This window comes from Lycium barbarum, chromosome 7, assembly GCF_019175385.1.
Source record: "Lycium barbarum isolate Lr01 chromosome 7, ASM1917538v2, whole genome shotgun sequence".
Lineage (NCBI taxonomy): Eukaryota > Viridiplantae > Streptophyta > Magnoliopsida > Solanales > Solanaceae > Lycium > Lycium barbarum.
In genome coordinates this window covers 124,913,268-124,930,378 of record NC_083343.1, presented here as the reverse complement: position 1 = coordinate 124,930,378, position 17,111 = coordinate 124,913,268, and the positions used below count along the sequence as shown (strand labels likewise).

The following is a 17,111-nucleotide window of genomic DNA, read 5'->3' as shown; positions in this document are numbered from 1 at the left end:
CTTTCACCATGAAACATGTGTCAGGAGTCATGTGGCGAGTTAGGAATTTCCACCGTCAGCATGTATCTTTGCCATATCACCATTACACTTTTGTTCTGTGGATTCATATTAAACTAGTACATTCACCTAGCAACTTACACCAGACAACCGCAACAGACGTCAAGCCATTGGCTGAAATGTTCACAACGAAGTAAAACCAAAGAGTCCCCTATATATGGAGTAATTCCATATTTTCGAGGAAATTGTTTTTCCTCTTAATTTATGTGATACAATTTTTTCAACTTCATCTTAAAAAGTATTATTTTTTATATTTAAAAATAATTTAATTTTAAAATTTCATTTATGACTAATGAGATAATATAACTACATAAATATTTAAAGCTTTATTTTTTTATTTTTAAAATTCACTATGTTCGGCAAATGATGCCAGATAAATTGGAATGAAGATAATACTAAAATGGAGATTGAATAGTTATAATTTAGAAAATTTGTGTTCTTTATTTTCTTAAAAAGAACATGATTGCAATCAGAGGCAATTTTAGGTATAAAATTTGGGTCACGTGAACACATGGTCACTCGACTAAACTCGATATATTATTTGTATAATTCTGAAAATATATCTAATATTAACTGATGAAACACATGATCAAACTAGGTCAAGTGAAACACTGGTTAGGAATCGTGTTTATTTGTTCAAGGTCTCAAGATCGAACCTGAGCTCCTACTTATGAATAATACTCATATATGAAAAACTGTTACTTACTTTATGTTTTACGTAATTGACATAAGTTATGTGATTCTTTTCTTATTTTTATTTTTATAATTGATAGACCCAATTTATGATCATAAAAATGTAAGCTTTAAATCTACTGAATTATGGGGGAAATAAACCTCACACCATTTGTTTTTTTTTTTTTTTATATATATATATTTGTGAGTTGTGACATAGAATAAAAGTTTATCCAATGACCGTTTAATTGAGTTTTAAAAGATTTGCCACTTGGAAGTACTTTGATTTATGTGTGCCATGCTGATTCACCACGTACACGTGGAAAATCTAGTGTGGCAAAATGGATACTCAAATTTATATAGCCTAAAGGACCCACTCTTTGCCTCGTGTATACCAGTATAAATTAAATATTCCAATTTGCATCAATCCATAAGGTCATTTTACAAGCTCACTCACTCACACTGTCACATTTTCAGATCATATTTTTTTTGCTTGCTTTTTTAGTCCTCAGCAGTGTAAAATCACACAAAGATTCTGCCCCGAATTTCTGTCCTCCAATGTCGTTATTTCCACTTGCCATTTTCAATTGAACTCTTTTCGTCCATTTTCAACTTCAAATTAAAAAAAAAAAAAAAAACTCAATTTCAATGGCATTTTCTTAATACAAAATTTGTAATGGCGGCGCCTTCTCATGGATTAACGGCGCCATTGAGTGGTAAGCTCAAAAATGTCAATTTTAGAATTGGATTTGTTGAATTGGGGAAGAAGAAAAAAAGGGTTTTTGTGAAGTGTTGCAGTTCGGGTTTTAACGGGTCAGGAATATGTATTGAGAAATGTGAGAATTGGAAATTTGATTCCAGGAAGATTAATCATAGTTATCGTGTCAAAGTTCAAGCTTCTTCTTCTACTATGCCCTTTGCATCTCCAAAGTGAGCTTTTTTCCTTCAAAGTTTCTCCTTTTGCTTTGGTTGTACATGACTTCATTGCTGTGTTTATCTTGCTATTTTCCTTTCTATCTTCAATTGTTGCTCTCATTACACTTCTTTTGAGCCGAGGGCAGTGGCGGAGTCAGGATTTTCGCTTCTTTTGAGCCGAGGGCAGTGGCGGAGTCAGGATTTTCGCTAAGGGGTTAAAAAATACAAGATAGTAAACAAATGAAGAAGTTAAGGGGTTCAACATCTACTCTATATATATATACATAAAAAAATAATTTTTTTCGTCGAAGGGGGTCCGGAACCTCCTAGACATTACCTGCCGAAGGTCTATCAGAAACAACCTCTCTATCTCCACAAAGGTAGGGGTAAGGTCTGCGTACACTCTACCCTCCGCGGACCCCACCCGTGGGATTACACCGGGTATGTTGTTGTTGTTGTAGATGATTAGATGGGGCATCAATTTGAGACTACTAAGATGTCAGTTGTTTCAAAAAAATCTTATGATAATTGAGAGAATTTGAAGGGACAATAGACCCTTGTGGTCCGGCCCTTCCCCGGACCCCGCGCATAGCGGGAGCTTAGTGTACCGGGCTGCCCTTTTTTAAAGAGGGTTTATCTGTTTCATCTTAGAAAGGGTAGTTTCCTTCTGCTATGCCCTTTGCATCTCCAAAGTGAGTTTTTTTTCCTTCAAAGTTTATTCTTTTTTGCTTTTGCATCATTGTAAGGTAGTCAAACCCTTTTTCATTTTTTAGTATTTTTATTATGGTTATAGATGGGCCAACAATTTGAAACTACTAAAAATTCCATGATAATAAACTAGACAATTTGAAGGAAAAAAGAGGGTTTATCTGCCACCCAAGGGTGTGTCCTAGTGGTCAGGGAAGTGGGGACTGAGAATCATGAGGTCTAAGGTATCCCGTGGAATTAGTCTGAGGTGCGCGCAAGCTGGCCCGTACACCACGGTTATCAAAAAAAAAAAAAAAAAAGAAGAAGAAGAGGGTTTATCTGTTGTATCTTATGAAGGGTAGTTTTCACTTGAACTTTAAAACAGATTAGTGAGTGAATTTTTTTGAAATGTAACAGATTAGTGAATGAAGTAACATAAAATTTTGTTAATCTTGTTCAAATTGAGCTCGGTCATTGCATTTTCCAGTCGATGAAAAGCATAATAGTGCATAGGTCTCTGTTTTTTCTTATAAACATGTAAAACAGTAACATAGTGGTGCATAGAGTTGAGAATTGGGGGATTTGCCTTCTGGGTCGAGCTCGTCGCACATGGCTTGCCTAGTGCGGGTTATCTCTCCTGTGTGGTTTGCGGGCTATTGCACAGAAGCGGGGTTTACCCTGTGCGCACCCAAAGGGTAGCGACTGCGGGTTCCCATGTCATCAAAAAAAAAAAAAAAAAAAAAAAAAAAAGAGTTGAGAATTGGGATTTGGTGTCATGAAACCTAAAATTGAAGCTTGCTAGTTGAACTAGCCTTTAGGGAAAAGCAATGATCTTATGGTAGTTTTCATGATGCCCTCCTCAGTTATGTCAACTCACCTCATTATAGGTGTAGATGATAATCGGTATTGAAGGTGGTAGCTTTTACCTTGTATACACTCTATTTATAAGAGAAACTTTGTAGTAGAAAATGGATACACGACAACTAGCAACAGGGTAATTACTACCTAAATTACTACTCTTATAAAATCCCTAGAATCATATGTGCTTCAGATGCATACAAAATCTCATTGTCATCCGAAGTGGAAGAAAAGTGTTGTTTATTTAAATAGAAAAAGAGAAAGAAAGTTGAGAAAAGGTGTTCTCTTTCGCTAAAGATCATCTTTTTTCTTTCCAAATGCACCACAATGTAGCTTTACAAACATTTCTTTTCATGTTTTATCATTTGATTCATGTTCCCTTAAACTTCTAGCTCTCTTTGACTGTCTTTCGCACGACTATTTTCAAAACATATGTAGAATATCATTCCATGAATTCTCCATTTTGCGATGGACAAAAGATGATTCACATGCTTTGTTGAAGCTACTTGTAATATGTTTTGTTAAAACCTCAATAACAATTGAATGAGAGTTATTAATTTATTTTATATATCATTGTCATGTCTCCAACCCTATCGTGAATACCCCTAGGCCCTAACTTTGTCAAAGCCTTTCATTGATTCATTGTGAACAATAGATCTGTTATCAATATCGACATTCATAACCCGTGACGTGTCTGCATGATTCATCTTTGGTACAATATATTTATCTTGTGAGAGCACTTTTCTATCTGCGATTCTCACAATATAGACAGAATTTAGAAGTATCTGAACACTAATATTACTTGTTTGTTGCCTATAAAAGGATATATTTGTGTTGGCTTGGTATCACTATTGTGTTTAAACTACTAAAATGGTCGCGCATAGCAACGTCTGGGAATGAAGTAAAGGTCCATAACCTGTGTTGAAGGTCAATCACCAACCTATTCATTGTATGCTTGGTAACCTTGTTATGAAAACTTGAAAGAGTCTTTGAGTTTACCTCAACTTTTCCCTTTGCCTCCTTTGCTATGATTGATTGTAAAGGGATGTTTGTTTGTTTGTAATAGTTTCTTATTTTGTAGATCCAGATTTGTTTCAAAGCAAGAACAGTTCTTCCCACGCTGCACCCCAAGAAATTCAGGCCCTCAGTCCCATGACGCTCCACCAAAACGAGGTACTAATGATTCTCAGTTCATTCCAAGATTAAGTCATCTCCTCTAATTACGTAAGGGCCTTAGTGGTACTTGATGATAATTTTTTTTGCTTCTGCTTTCTTTCTAGACACTGGTATTGCTAACGAGAAAGAGTGGGGCATCGATATGTCAAACGAGAATATTAACGAATCTGGGACTAATGAAGATGGCAGTACTTGGTATCGAAAGAGTGGAGAAGACATTGGTGAAAATGGATACCGGTGCCGATGGACAAAGATGGGTGGACAGAGCCATGATGGCGCCTCAGAATGGAAAGAAATGGTACACATGTTATTAAGGTTGTGTTGCTATGGATGTCAAAAGATTGTATTAAAGAAACATACTCAACCAACATGTTATATGGAAATACCTTGGCCAACTGCCAAGTACTTACATGTACCACTTTCTGAATTGAATGAGTAATTAACTGATCTAAATTCTCAACTGTATGGTCAAAGAACCCTCTTTTTAATTTATAATTTTAGTGCCTCAATGACTATGCCAAATTACTTTGCTGCAAAACTAGACATTTCTACACATCAGAGACCAAAGGGTTTGAACAATTGAACTTTAGCAGCTGAATTTCATTTAGAGTGGCAATCCTAATCCCTTGTCTTATGTTCAACATAATAATTTTTGTGAAAGCCCTGATATTAGGAAAGTTATTTTGCATTTTTTGTTTCTGACAAGGATATCAAGAAAATTATTTGTATGTAATTGTTGATAGTTGTATCTTCATTGCAGTGTTTCCTACACTTTTGGTTCAAACTAAGTTTTATATTTGGTCAACAATATAAAATAGTAACTCAGAGAGTAAAGGCACTTAAGTAGATTTAACTGATGCGGATTCCCTTAAAATGAGAATTGGGGTCACTTAATCATGTTGATACCAGAAGAAACGTAATTCTAGGTTTTTCTTGTCAAAACTTCAGGATGCTTTCTCATTTAGCTATTAGAAGAATTTATTTTCAGTGCTGGTTAGGTTTGTGGACTGCCAGGAATCTGCTGATTAGCTTTCGAATAAGGGAATCTGTGTTTTGTTATATTAGAAATTACTTTTCTGTGCCGCATTTGAAGGCAGTGCATTTTCTGGTTAGAGCCTGCGGATGCTTTGCATATTATTGAGCTTCCTAACAAGCTAGGTTTGTGCTGGTTTTCGCTCTTTAAGGAATTTTTTTTTTTTTTTTGGATAAGGTAAGTATTTTATTAACAAATGGGCAAGTCCCTGTATACAAGCCGTATACCAAAAGAAGAGAATCTACACCAAAATATGATTCTCAACATAGGAGATCCAATCCTCTATACAAATAGGGACCTCATAAGTGCACCAAAAGGAAACTAGAAATAACACACTACTTTGCAACTTTACAAAATCTTGCTCCATCCCTTCATATGCCCTCCTATTTCTCTCTTTCCAAATAACTCACATGATTGCTAAGGGGGTTAACCCCACATGCTCTTTAAGGAATTAACAGTTAGTTTCAAAAAAGTTAGTGATTCGCATTTCTAGTTTGTCATAGTTACAAGTTTGTAAGCCTATACTATGTTTCTTGACAAGTGAGATTCTATTGGTTAACTATGAGGATTTACTAATCCTTATTGATCAATCCCTTTGCGTATAGAGTTCATGCATACTATTTAAAAACATTGCTTGAATCAAGACTAGAATATAAACATGGGTTATCAAATATGCAACAAGATAAGCATATACTAGGAGGTTCTTGACTAAGTTGCGCAGACTCTTCACTTTCGTTGCCACACCCGTGTCTGATTCTCCAAAAAATGCGCTACTTTTGGAGTGTCCGACACGCACCCATTGATACTTTTGAAGAGTCCGAGCAACATAGGTTCTTGATCATTGCTGATTTGCAATAGTAATTTGTTGGCATTTCTTTATAACCTTATCAAGTATCATCCCAGGTGGATGCATTTAATTGGATTTCTTGATCTCCTTGACAGTGGTGGGAAAAAAGTGACTGGACTGGTTACAAAGAACTAGGTAATGCTAATATTTTGTTTTCATATCAGTTCCCTTCAATGACCTACATTTTCTGTGTTGTAACCATATTAAGCATTGATGTATTATTTTTTTAGTCAAGCAATTGTCACTTGTACTTCTGAGATTCATGATTTATTCACGTTTCATTTGTTTGATGATTGTGTAGGTGTAGAAAAATCTGGGAGAAATGCGGAAGGAGATTCATGGCTGGAAACATGGCAGGAAGTTATTCACCAAGACGAGTGGAGGTTGTATATCCTATTTTTTGTGATCTTAAAAGCTGCTGAATACTTCTGATTACATTGGTGTTGTGATATCATTGTATTTAATGCTTTGGCAGAACCATTACACATATATAACACTGCATTTTCTTACTGCAGCAATCTAGCTAGGATAGAGAGGAGTGCACAAAAACAAGCAAAATCAGGTACAGAGAATGCTGGGTGGTATGAGAATTGGTAAGACTTGCGAAATGGAAGAGTCATGATCATGTTGTAATGAACAATGAAATAACCTGCAAATATGTTGTTAAATCACATTATTTTGGTGCAGGTCAGAAAAGTATGACGCAAAGGGTTGGACAGAGAAAGGGGCGCACAAGTATGGTAGACTAAATGAACAATCATGGTGGGAGAAATGGGGAGAGCAATATGATGGGAGAGGATCTGTCCTTAAATGGTATCTTATTTTTCCCTTATCATAAAAAAAAAAAAAGGTGTCTTATTTTTCATCTGTTGTAACTTGTTTTGGGTTCCAGAATCCTCCATGATTTGTGTAAGTCATGTTGGCATAGTGGAACAACATTGACAGCTAAACTATTGGCACATTTGGTTGAAAGTCCTAGAACTGTGTCTGCCTTATCAGAAAAAGTCCTAAGTCTGTCTACCTTGAATGACTTTATATCTTATCACATGGATACCTTGTATGCTGAATATCTGTTAAGCTAATATATAATGGGGAAAAAACTCAAAGCCCAGAATTTTAACAAACAAAATGTATTTGAAAAAGGTTTAGCAACTACATTTTGTTTGTTAGTAATAAGCAAAATGTATTTTAACGACTCCTTAAAATATTTTCTTTTTTAGATACTTTAGAAATACCCTTCATTGGGTAACCTGTCATCTTTAAGAGGCAACTTCTAGACAAACTTTTAAAAGTTATATTTTTTAATAGACAACCATCCTGCATAGAAAATTTAACTTGTTTTCTTAAAGATAAAAATAAGTTGCTTCAAGTTGTCAAATGTAGATGTATCCTAAATTTGTAGCATTTGATGAAAGGGAACTTTGTCCTTTCAGGATATGCTGAGACTTGTTGGAACTTTTGAATATGAAGTGTCATCAAGTCCAGCTTTTTGTACTTGCTGCAGTACCTCCTTGGTAATGATTATAAATAAAATCTTACCTTATCAATCACAAAATATTTGAATGCAAAAGCTTAGATATATGCCTGCAGTAATTGTATAATTGAGGTTGATGATTTGCATTATAAGATGATAGGGTGCTTAACTGCTTATTGTATGACCTGTTCTTTGTTAACAAACGATTCACCTTGCGAAATGGTTGAGACTATATTCAAGCTTGCTCTTTGTTCTGAGGCATTGAAAAGGTGGTTTTTGTTGCTTATAGAATTTTATTACTCCTTTTCTCAGGACGGATAAGTGGGCAGAAAGTGAACTGGGAACAAAATGGGGAGACAAATGGGAGGAGAGATTTTTTGGTGGCATTGGTTCACGGCAAGGGGAGACTTGGCATGCATCACCTAGCAGCGAAAGTAGGTCCTATCTTGTTTTTTCTTAGTTGTCAACTTGGTTTACACATTTTTGCCTCCCTAAAGACTAGGGTGTTGACATTTACCTTTTACTTATCAGAGTGGACTAGGCTGTTGAAACAAAAACCCAATCACAATTTAATTTCCTATAATAATTAATTATTCAAGCTAGAAGGAAATCCGCCAAAAATTATATGAGTTGATATGTTCGTAATGTCTGATGTCTCAAGGATTTCCTGAATTTTCAATTTTAAAAATGATACATACAAATTTGGGGGTAAATTAACTATCTTTTCTTGAACATTGATGTGATATTTAAACTGCCTTTTTTCCTTGTAATTATCCAGGGTGGTCAAGGACGTGGGGAGAGGAGCACTTTGGAAATGGGTATTTCATGACTATAAATTTATTGTTCCATTGCATTCGATGATAACTTACAAGTTGCCTGTTGATTTCCTCGATACATTTTCCTCTTTAAAACCCAAATAATAATTTAAACAAGACTTCAAGTTATGCCTCTTTTTTTCTGAATCAGCAAGGTGCACAAATATGGCAAGAGCACTACAGGTGAAAGCTGGGACATGGTTGTGGATGAAAAAACGTACTACGAGTAAGTGAGAGTCATCTATGCACTGTAAAACTTCCATGATGAGGAAAATTGTGAATGGTTGAATCAATGTTTGCATGTTATCCTTTATGTTCTGTATACGTCGAAGTAAAACGTCTTCTTGTGATTTAAGGGCTGAGCCTCACTACGGGTGGGCAGACGTGGTAGGTGATTCAAGCCAGTTGTTTTCTATACAACCTCGAGAACTACCTCCTGGTGTATATCCAAATATTGATTTTGGGTCATCTATGCCTCCAGACGATGAGCCCCCTCCAAATAGGTGATTTCTTCTCATCTACCTAAGTTTTAGCGGGCAGAGTATTGGTAGGAAATAGTAGGTACCGGTGGTATAGTCGAGATGCGGGCAAGTTGGTATGAACAAGGCATCGTCTCATTGATCAAGTTCGATTCTCAAAAGAGCTAGTTACATTTTGTCAGAAATTATTTGTAATCTTTTGCTACTCGTCATTTATTTCATTCTTTCAGCATTGTGGTATTTGCGTTTGGTTGGATTCTAATGGAAGAGGGAATTCACCTATTTTACATGTCTTGGTTGAAAACAACCTTCTGAGCCTGTTTGGTTTAATAATCTTCTGGTTTTAACCAAAAACTAATGTCATTCGTGTGTAATAGGCGAGTTCAATAGGATATTGTTGGTAATGTTTATTTTTCTAGTGTACATATTGAATAATTGAAATGCATTTTATTTCAAAACAATAAAATCAGATGTATAAGATATGGCACTACAGTCAAACCTCTCTATAATTGTTATTCGTTAATACAACATTTACTATAACGGCTTGATTTTTTTCGAAACTAATTTTTCATGTTATATTTTATTTCTCTATAACATCATTTCACTTATAACAGCAATGACATTTATTATAGCGGTACCCTTTTTGTAAAATTACTTCTCTATAACAGTCATACTCAAACGTGTAATAATATTTTGTAACAAAAAATATATTATGTATAAAAAAAAATATTAAAATATTTATGGTAATCATAATTAATGTCATGCTCATTAAATGACAATAAGTTCAACTTACAACAAGCAATTAACACACTTGTAGAAGCATGGAATGGATGTTAACACCTCTACCATTCTCCATTGTTGGAGAAATATCAGAATTCTACCTACAGATGATAACCCCACTATTAATAGTGAAAATTTAGAACTTGTTGACGATGTTGGTAGTGTGTCATCACTTGTAGCTCAAATCTCCATCTCATAACACCAATCAAGCAATGAATGCTACCACTTATATGGAGTTTGACGCAATACTTTCAATCCTTGAAACTTACATTGATGAAGAGATTATTGCACAAGTGATTTGAATGGAAGAACAAGAGACAAAAATCGGATGCAGAAGATGACAACGAAAGTGTTGATGAAGAGTCTGAGGTGAGATGGAAGAGTCAACTATTAAGCTCTTAGACAACCTTCATGGGTAAGCTACTGAATTTCCTTTTGCTGAAAGTTTGGACAATTTTTTTTGTGAATTCAAGCGTTATATATCACTAAGAGACTGAAATTTACGAAACAACCTACAATTGTAGAATTCTTACATCAAACTTGAAATATTTAACTTCTCAACTAATTTATAAATTCGTATGTTCCTTATATTTTAATTCTTTATCGGTATGGTACAACTAGTTATAAATTTATTAATAATTTGTTAGTCTTTTTAATTATTAATTAATGAGATATGAAAATCAATTGAGATTTTAAAATTAATTAGTATATTGTGTTTGTTTATAGCATAAAAAGTACAGAAAAATAATTGTTTGTGTACTTTTGTTTATAATAGTTAAATGAGATCTAGACATCAAATGTCAGTATACATACATAACAACACCTCACTATAGCAGTTATGAAATTTTCGGACAAACACTGTCATTATAGAGAAGTTTGATTGTACATGGAAAGAACAATGCTTAGTCTTTGCTGTTCCGAAAAATCAAAGAAACTAATGATGCCAATGTATCAGTAAGGTGACCTTATAGAATAGTTGAAGCGAAAAAATTAATGTGAATTTGATTCACACACCAAACCATGGTAATTTACTACAACCAACAACAACATAGCTAGAGAAATTTGAAAAAGTGGGATCTGGGAAGGGTGGTGTACGCAGATCGTACCTCTGCCTTGGAAGGTAGAGAAGTTGTTTTCGGTAAACCCTCGGCATAAGGACAAACAATTCAAAGTAAGATGAAAAAGAAATAACGAATAAAACATGGCAACAAACTATAAACCATGTAATTTACTACCAAATAATAAATTAAGGAAGCAAGACATACTTATTCTTTACTTAATCATGATTAAGTGATAAAGTTTATATGGATAACAATCACTAACTTATGCCTTTTAACACAAATGATGATGTATATAAGCAGAACACGAAAGTTGACTACTTTTTCAGTTTTGCACTATACAAAAGCCAATCAATGAGAGAAAAGTGTCCACAAATTTTCCTGGAATAAAAGAATTACATTAGATGCCTCATAAAGAAGGGAACGGTTCAATCTGTACGTTACAAAAGTTAAAACAAGAATGAAGCACTGCTGGCTGCATATAAGTATGTACATGGCAATGGTTAGCCAAAACGCCTTACAAATAGAAAACACTTAGAAATAATTAAAACGGAAAAGACTCAAATATGCTATCGAACTATCATAAATGGTTCATTTATGCCATCGTCAATAGTTCGTCTCATTTATGCTATTGACGTTACCAAAATGACTCACTCATACATTTTTAATTAACGCCGGTTTTACAATACCAGATATAACACGTGGCCTATTAAACCAAAACAAATTAAATCCTAAATTAAACTAAAACCTGATCCAGCCAAGCAGATGGAACAGAGATAGTTCTTAAACCAACAAAGCAGCAGCTTCAACACAAGAATAAGCTCAATTTCTTTTCCTGATAAAACAGTCAAAAGTAGGCAGATTTGCAAGCAAACTTGAATATAACTCTCACATATAGACCATATAAGAATAAATTCCCTAGTGAAATGTAAAAAAGATCCAATCTTTAACCATATAAAAATTGTAATGGAATTTTTGTAAACTCATAAATCTTCAGCAAATTAAAAACTGTAAACAGATTTTTGTAAACTCATAAATCTGAACTAAAGCAACTTATAAATCTGTAAATGTTAGGAAGAGGGAAATAAGAATAGGATTTGGGTGGGTCAGGTGTATGGGTTGGGTTTTAGTTTAATTTAAGATTTAATTTGTGTTGGTTTAATTAAATGACGTAGACCTCTAATTGGAGTCCACGTGTCATATCTGGTATTATAAAACCGGCGTTAATGAAAAATGGCATGGATGAGCCATTTTGGTAAGGGTGATGACATTAATTAGCCAAACTATTGACGAGCGACATAAATGAGTCATTTCCGATAGTTCGATGACATATTTGAGCCTTTTCCATAATTAAAAAGGGGTCAAGAATGAGACTCTCACCCATGCGTAGAAAGGGCAGAAAAAGGATTAGACTCTCTAGCCTTCTTCCTTTATACAGAAAAAAGGATTAGACTTTCTAACCTTCTTCCTTTATAATACATACTATACCTCTATAAACTGTTGATTTGTTAAAAGGCTGGAATGTACAATCTTCAAGGCTGGAATGTACAATCTTCAACCATGTAAAACAGTTAATAGCGACAAAAAGAAAAGAAAAAATGAAACTGGCGACGCATAGAGAAGACAGATGGACTGGAACTTCTTTGTTTTTATATATTAATAGACCCTATACCTCTATATTCTATAAAAAGAAAGCGCGAAGTAAGCCAGGTTCAATTAGTTCTTCTAACTTGTCGAAGACTCGTCAGTTTGTGATGCATTGAGGTGAAGCTCTAATAGACCATAAAAAGTCGAGTTTTAAATAGGTAAGCTGATCCTACTTCATGTACAAGCTGATTATGTGCAAGTGCAATATAATCCCAAGATTGACAGGTGTCACCAGGTACCAAAGCTGCAACCAACATGCTCTTGGGTGATTACGTGGAGTCGATCTTGCATCATAGCCATGGATCGATAAGGAGGAAAGCGTATGCGGTCTCTAGAGGTAGATACTTAATTGACGTCCAGAAGAAAAGGAGCACCTTTCTCTGCTCAGCAGACATACGCCCAACTATCTGCACGGAGGGAAAGAAAACAAACATTAATTGTTGGTATGAATCAGATCTCCTAACACTTGAGGTTTAACTTGTCCTAACAACATTCAGGATGGCAACAACCTATTCCAGGTTACATAATCAAGTTATCTGGGATCGGATCCATATCCATTCCGCGCATAATGTTCATGCTTCAACCTTATCCCTTTTATTAAGTGTCATTCAGACAAAAACTTGTGCTACCAGTAGAAAAACTGGTAAAGTAAAAAAATTAGTACACCTCTCCAACTCCCCCAAAACAAATGTTGCCTGGTGCAACTATGTATAAAATGAAGTTTCTGTGTCAGAAATTTAATGCTTTTACAAATACTCCCTCCGTTCCACTTTACTTGACCCTTGTTGACTTGGCACTCCCCTTAAAATGTATTTATTAGGGGTTTTGTTTTACTAAATTATCCTTATTGATTATGCTTTGGAAATCTAAGTTTGAGTACTACTACTACTTTATATAGTTAATATTGGAAGAAAATAATAAATCTCTCTTGATTTGCTAAAATAGACAAGTAATAAAAAAGGAAAATCTATTTTTAGTATAAGGGCCAAGTAAAATGGAACGGAGGGAGTAACGAAGATAGAGGAGGTGAAAGTGTAAAGTTCTAAATACTGTGAGAATATACCGACTTCGTGTACTTTCCAGAACCAGGATATTTGAGGATTGCTTTCTTTGTAGCCATTGTAATCTGTATGTGCTTTCCAATCTTCCACAGAAACAGCACTTCCACTCCCATCAAGCATCTGGTCAAGATCTTCAAGGTCTAAACTCCGAAACAAGGAAATTTTGAGACTTGAGGTAGTTATATCAGCAAAACCTTGAGAAAAGTGGGCTATCTGCTGAGCAATTGATGTGACAAACCGATGTTGAATAAGAAGATTAACATACTCCTTCCTATTCTTACTGTTCACAACAATATCTTACCCGTTGGGACAAAGCTTGACCGCTTTCCTGGACCCCAACTCTTCAGCTTCACAAACAAATGTCAAGCTTGGTGTATCTTGATCTACCATCTCAGGATCCATCTCCAGTATCTGCTTGCAGCTACTGTACAAGTATGGATCTGCATCCTTAATGTCTTGCAATGAAATTTTCTCTCCAGCCAAATGCAAAAAGAACACACCATCGAACACAATGCCAATTTGTATTTTACGCATTAAAGCCAATGCAATCATCCTACCAGAGAAGCAGAAATACTCAAGGTGCAATGGATCCACCTTATATACTGCAAGCACAAATTGTAGATGAGCATAATTCACATTCTAACAGAGAGTAATATTACTTTCCCTGATGCATTAAATGATTATCTCAAATCGCTAGCAATTATCATACAAATAAAGTTCTGCTGGAAAAGCCCTATGATCAGTAAATTCCCAGTGATCTAACCACATATCTTAGACGGGGAGAAAAATGATAACATGACTCAGAAGTAATGAATATGCAGTGCGATCCAAGTATTATTTATGCAGCATTTCTTCTTTAGACAAGTAAAAAGTAAGATGTCGCCAGACGGGTGGATTTACTCAGTAAAATAAGGTGCACGTGAACCCACGGTCTCTCCGCAAAACTAGATAATTTGTATACATATTTCTTTGAATTGATCTAACATTATCTGCTGACCCCCATGCTCCAAAAAGGCTAAATGATACACTTGGTTGCCAGATCAAGTGCAAACCGGAGACTTATGAGTTCAAGTGAGAACAAAAGGTCACATAAATATGTGCATAAAGGCAATAAAAGCTTACCTGGATTTGGGAAAAACCTTCTCCGGTCATTTGGGGAAGCAACAAAAAAAGCATTCTGAGGATTGAAGATCGCTCGACATACCAAGAGAAACCACTCCCTCAACACACCAGGCCCAGTAGCTTCTTCATTTTTGAATCCCATAAATAGACCGCCTCGCAGCAATGCGGGGTCCGCATGTCCAATGTATTCAAATGATTCTTCCAACAACTGGGACCTGTCAATGAGCATCTCATGCATCACCTGGTTTCCGTATCTAACTTCTTGAAGCATCATCGTTGCGAAATGTCTCCTTACCTCGAAATTGGTTACCTCCTTGCGCTCAATAACCCACCAATAATAGTCAGTTTTTTTCGCAAATGTCATAATCAAAAAGCACAGTGCAACCTTTCTTTGCCTCCTCTTCCGCCAAAACACCTCCAATCTTAACAATTTTGAAATGCTATTTAATTCCTTCAGAATTACAAGATACTGACACCACCAGGATACAATAGGTTTGCCTTTTCCTTTCTCTTTTAATACCAACTGGTCTTCCAATTTCTTTAAACACAACTCCATTTTGTCTAGCACATCGTTAAAAATACGAAGCAAATCATACAAAATACGATTTGAGCAACATTATTATACGATTCGAGTCTGAAGGAAAAGGATACTTGCTTTTCAAAATACCGGAGATTTCTGCAATTAAGTCATTGATAAGTTGCCACGCCTGAGGATGATCTGTGTTCCGCGGCATTCGACTGGCGAGGTGCATAGTCATGTCGTTTTGGATGCCACTGTTTGACAAAGTTTGTTCACACTGGAGCCGTTTTCCCCTGTAAATTAGCCGTTGCTCGTTGTGGTTATACCGGTGATCAACATGATTTTAAAGTGAATGAATTCCACCAGGTCCGTAGAATTGACTCGGATAACTAAGGTTTTGCCTCCAGGAAACAAACGGACGAAGAACTGAATCCGACAGACAAAGAACCTCGAACTGATACACAATTTAAAGGGTTTTATGATAAGCTTGTATGGACTTAATATGCGTTGAAATCTAATCAAACTCCTCAGTTATAATTGATGTGTCCATAAGTGAAGAGTTGCACTTTTCTATGTGAAAAATAATATAGTATTGATAATGAACAAACGGTAAAACTGGGAAAACTCATCAATTACAAAACTATTGTCGCGAGCTACTGCTTTGAAAGTGATTTTGATCCGACCAGAATGCAAATCATTTAGATCAATCTCTCTATAAGGTTCAACAACACTTCCCAACACATACACCTGTGGCTAAAAGTTTTAAGTTTACAAAAAGTTATTGTCCTGAACAACATTGAGAAGAAAGGAGAATGCGAGAATTTTGTGGTACAGAAGAAGTTCACAAGGGGTGTTGTTTATGTAGGACACGTTGTTGGGGCTTTTATATAGGGGATTTAACACTGAGCTGTTACAAAATTTACTCACAGAGTTGTTGCCATTCAACCACAGAACTGTTAGGGTCGGTTGGTTGGGGAACAAGTTATCCCGGGATTAGTTATCCTGGATTGTTATGCTACCCTCAATGTGGGATAAAAATAACACTACAATCCCGGAATTTTATACTAACCAAAAGTGGGATAAGGCGGCACTAAATTTTTATCTCATGACTATTTTTGCTCATCCATCATACCAAACGATCCCTTACAATAATAGTTGGAGCGGCTATAATTCTGGAACAATTACTCTTATTTAAAAAAAAAAAAAAAAATTATTTTTTATTACATAGGGGTAGGGGAAGGGGAAATGGAGAGGAAATTACCGCGTGGGGATTTAAACCCTCACCAACAAGGTGAGAGCTCAAAAGCATACTGACAGGGAAAAATAAAATCTGGCTAAAAAGGTTGGTCCCATGCACAAGAGTCGAGTCGAGCCGGACGACGGCGAGCATATGTGTTTGCCAAGTTTCAACTCAATAATTATGGAGGAAACTCAGCAACTCTTATCAGGAAGAGGTTGAAGTTTGTATAAAAAGTGTTCAAAATGGCTTTCATCTTTCCAAGTAGGACGGTTGGTCTTCCACAGAAATAAAGGATAGGTGAAAAGGGACCCACAAAAGAAAATAATTGTCTTTGCATTATCAACAAATAATAATGCCAAACATTTTGAATGGTTACCTCAAGAGCTACCTGATTATACATATATTGGATAATATCCCTAAGATAGATATAATAACTTTTTCTCTACCCCATCTTAGAAAAGATCTTAAAAGATTGTAGTCTTAGAAGACATTTCAACAAAGAATCAAGTTTTTGAAAGTGTTTCCTTGTTAGAAAAGGGCAATTTGCATGATTGTCCTTATTTGGGGGTGGTCTTTAATTTTTGCCTTCGCTAAAATCCCTTGACTCCAGGTTCGAACCCCGCTCAATTAAAAATTTAAAAAAAAATCGCAAGTTAAAGTTTGGATTCGC

The 17,111-nt window shown here is 35.5% G+C and overlaps 1 protein-coding gene and 1 pseudogene across 2 annotated transcripts; one reads left to right on the top strand and one right to left on the bottom strand.

Moving 5' to 3' along the window:
• Window positions 1-1,145: 1,145 nt before the first annotated feature.
• LOC132604184 (protein EARLY STARVATION 1, chloroplastic) lies at window positions 1,146-9,505 on the top strand. Of its 2 annotated transcripts, none has more exons than XM_060317554.1 (11): window positions 1,146-1,659; window positions 4,271-4,362; window positions 4,470-4,663; window positions 6,341-6,380; window positions 6,547-6,628; window positions 6,761-6,838; window positions 6,933-7,058; window positions 8,032-8,153; window positions 8,498-8,537; window positions 8,686-8,760; window positions 8,891-9,505. In XM_060317554.1, exons 1-11 carry the CDS (start codon window positions 1,406-1,408, stop codon window positions 9,039-9,041), a joined length of 1,254 nt encoding a protein of 417 aa, XP_060173537.1. In that variant the 5' UTR covers window positions 1,146-1,405; the 3' UTR covers window positions 9,042-9,505. The 2 variants fall into 2 exon arrangements, with proteins under 2 accessions (XP_060173537.1, XP_060173538.1); XM_060317555.1 differs by lacking the exon at window positions 1,146-1,659 and adding an exon at window positions 2,291-2,336.
• Window positions 9,506-12,234: 2,729 nt separating this feature from the next.
• LOC132604182 (E3 ubiquitin-protein ligase UPL5-like) lies at window positions 12,235-16,822 on the bottom strand (annotated as a pseudogene).
• Window positions 16,823-17,111: the final 289 nt, after the last annotated feature.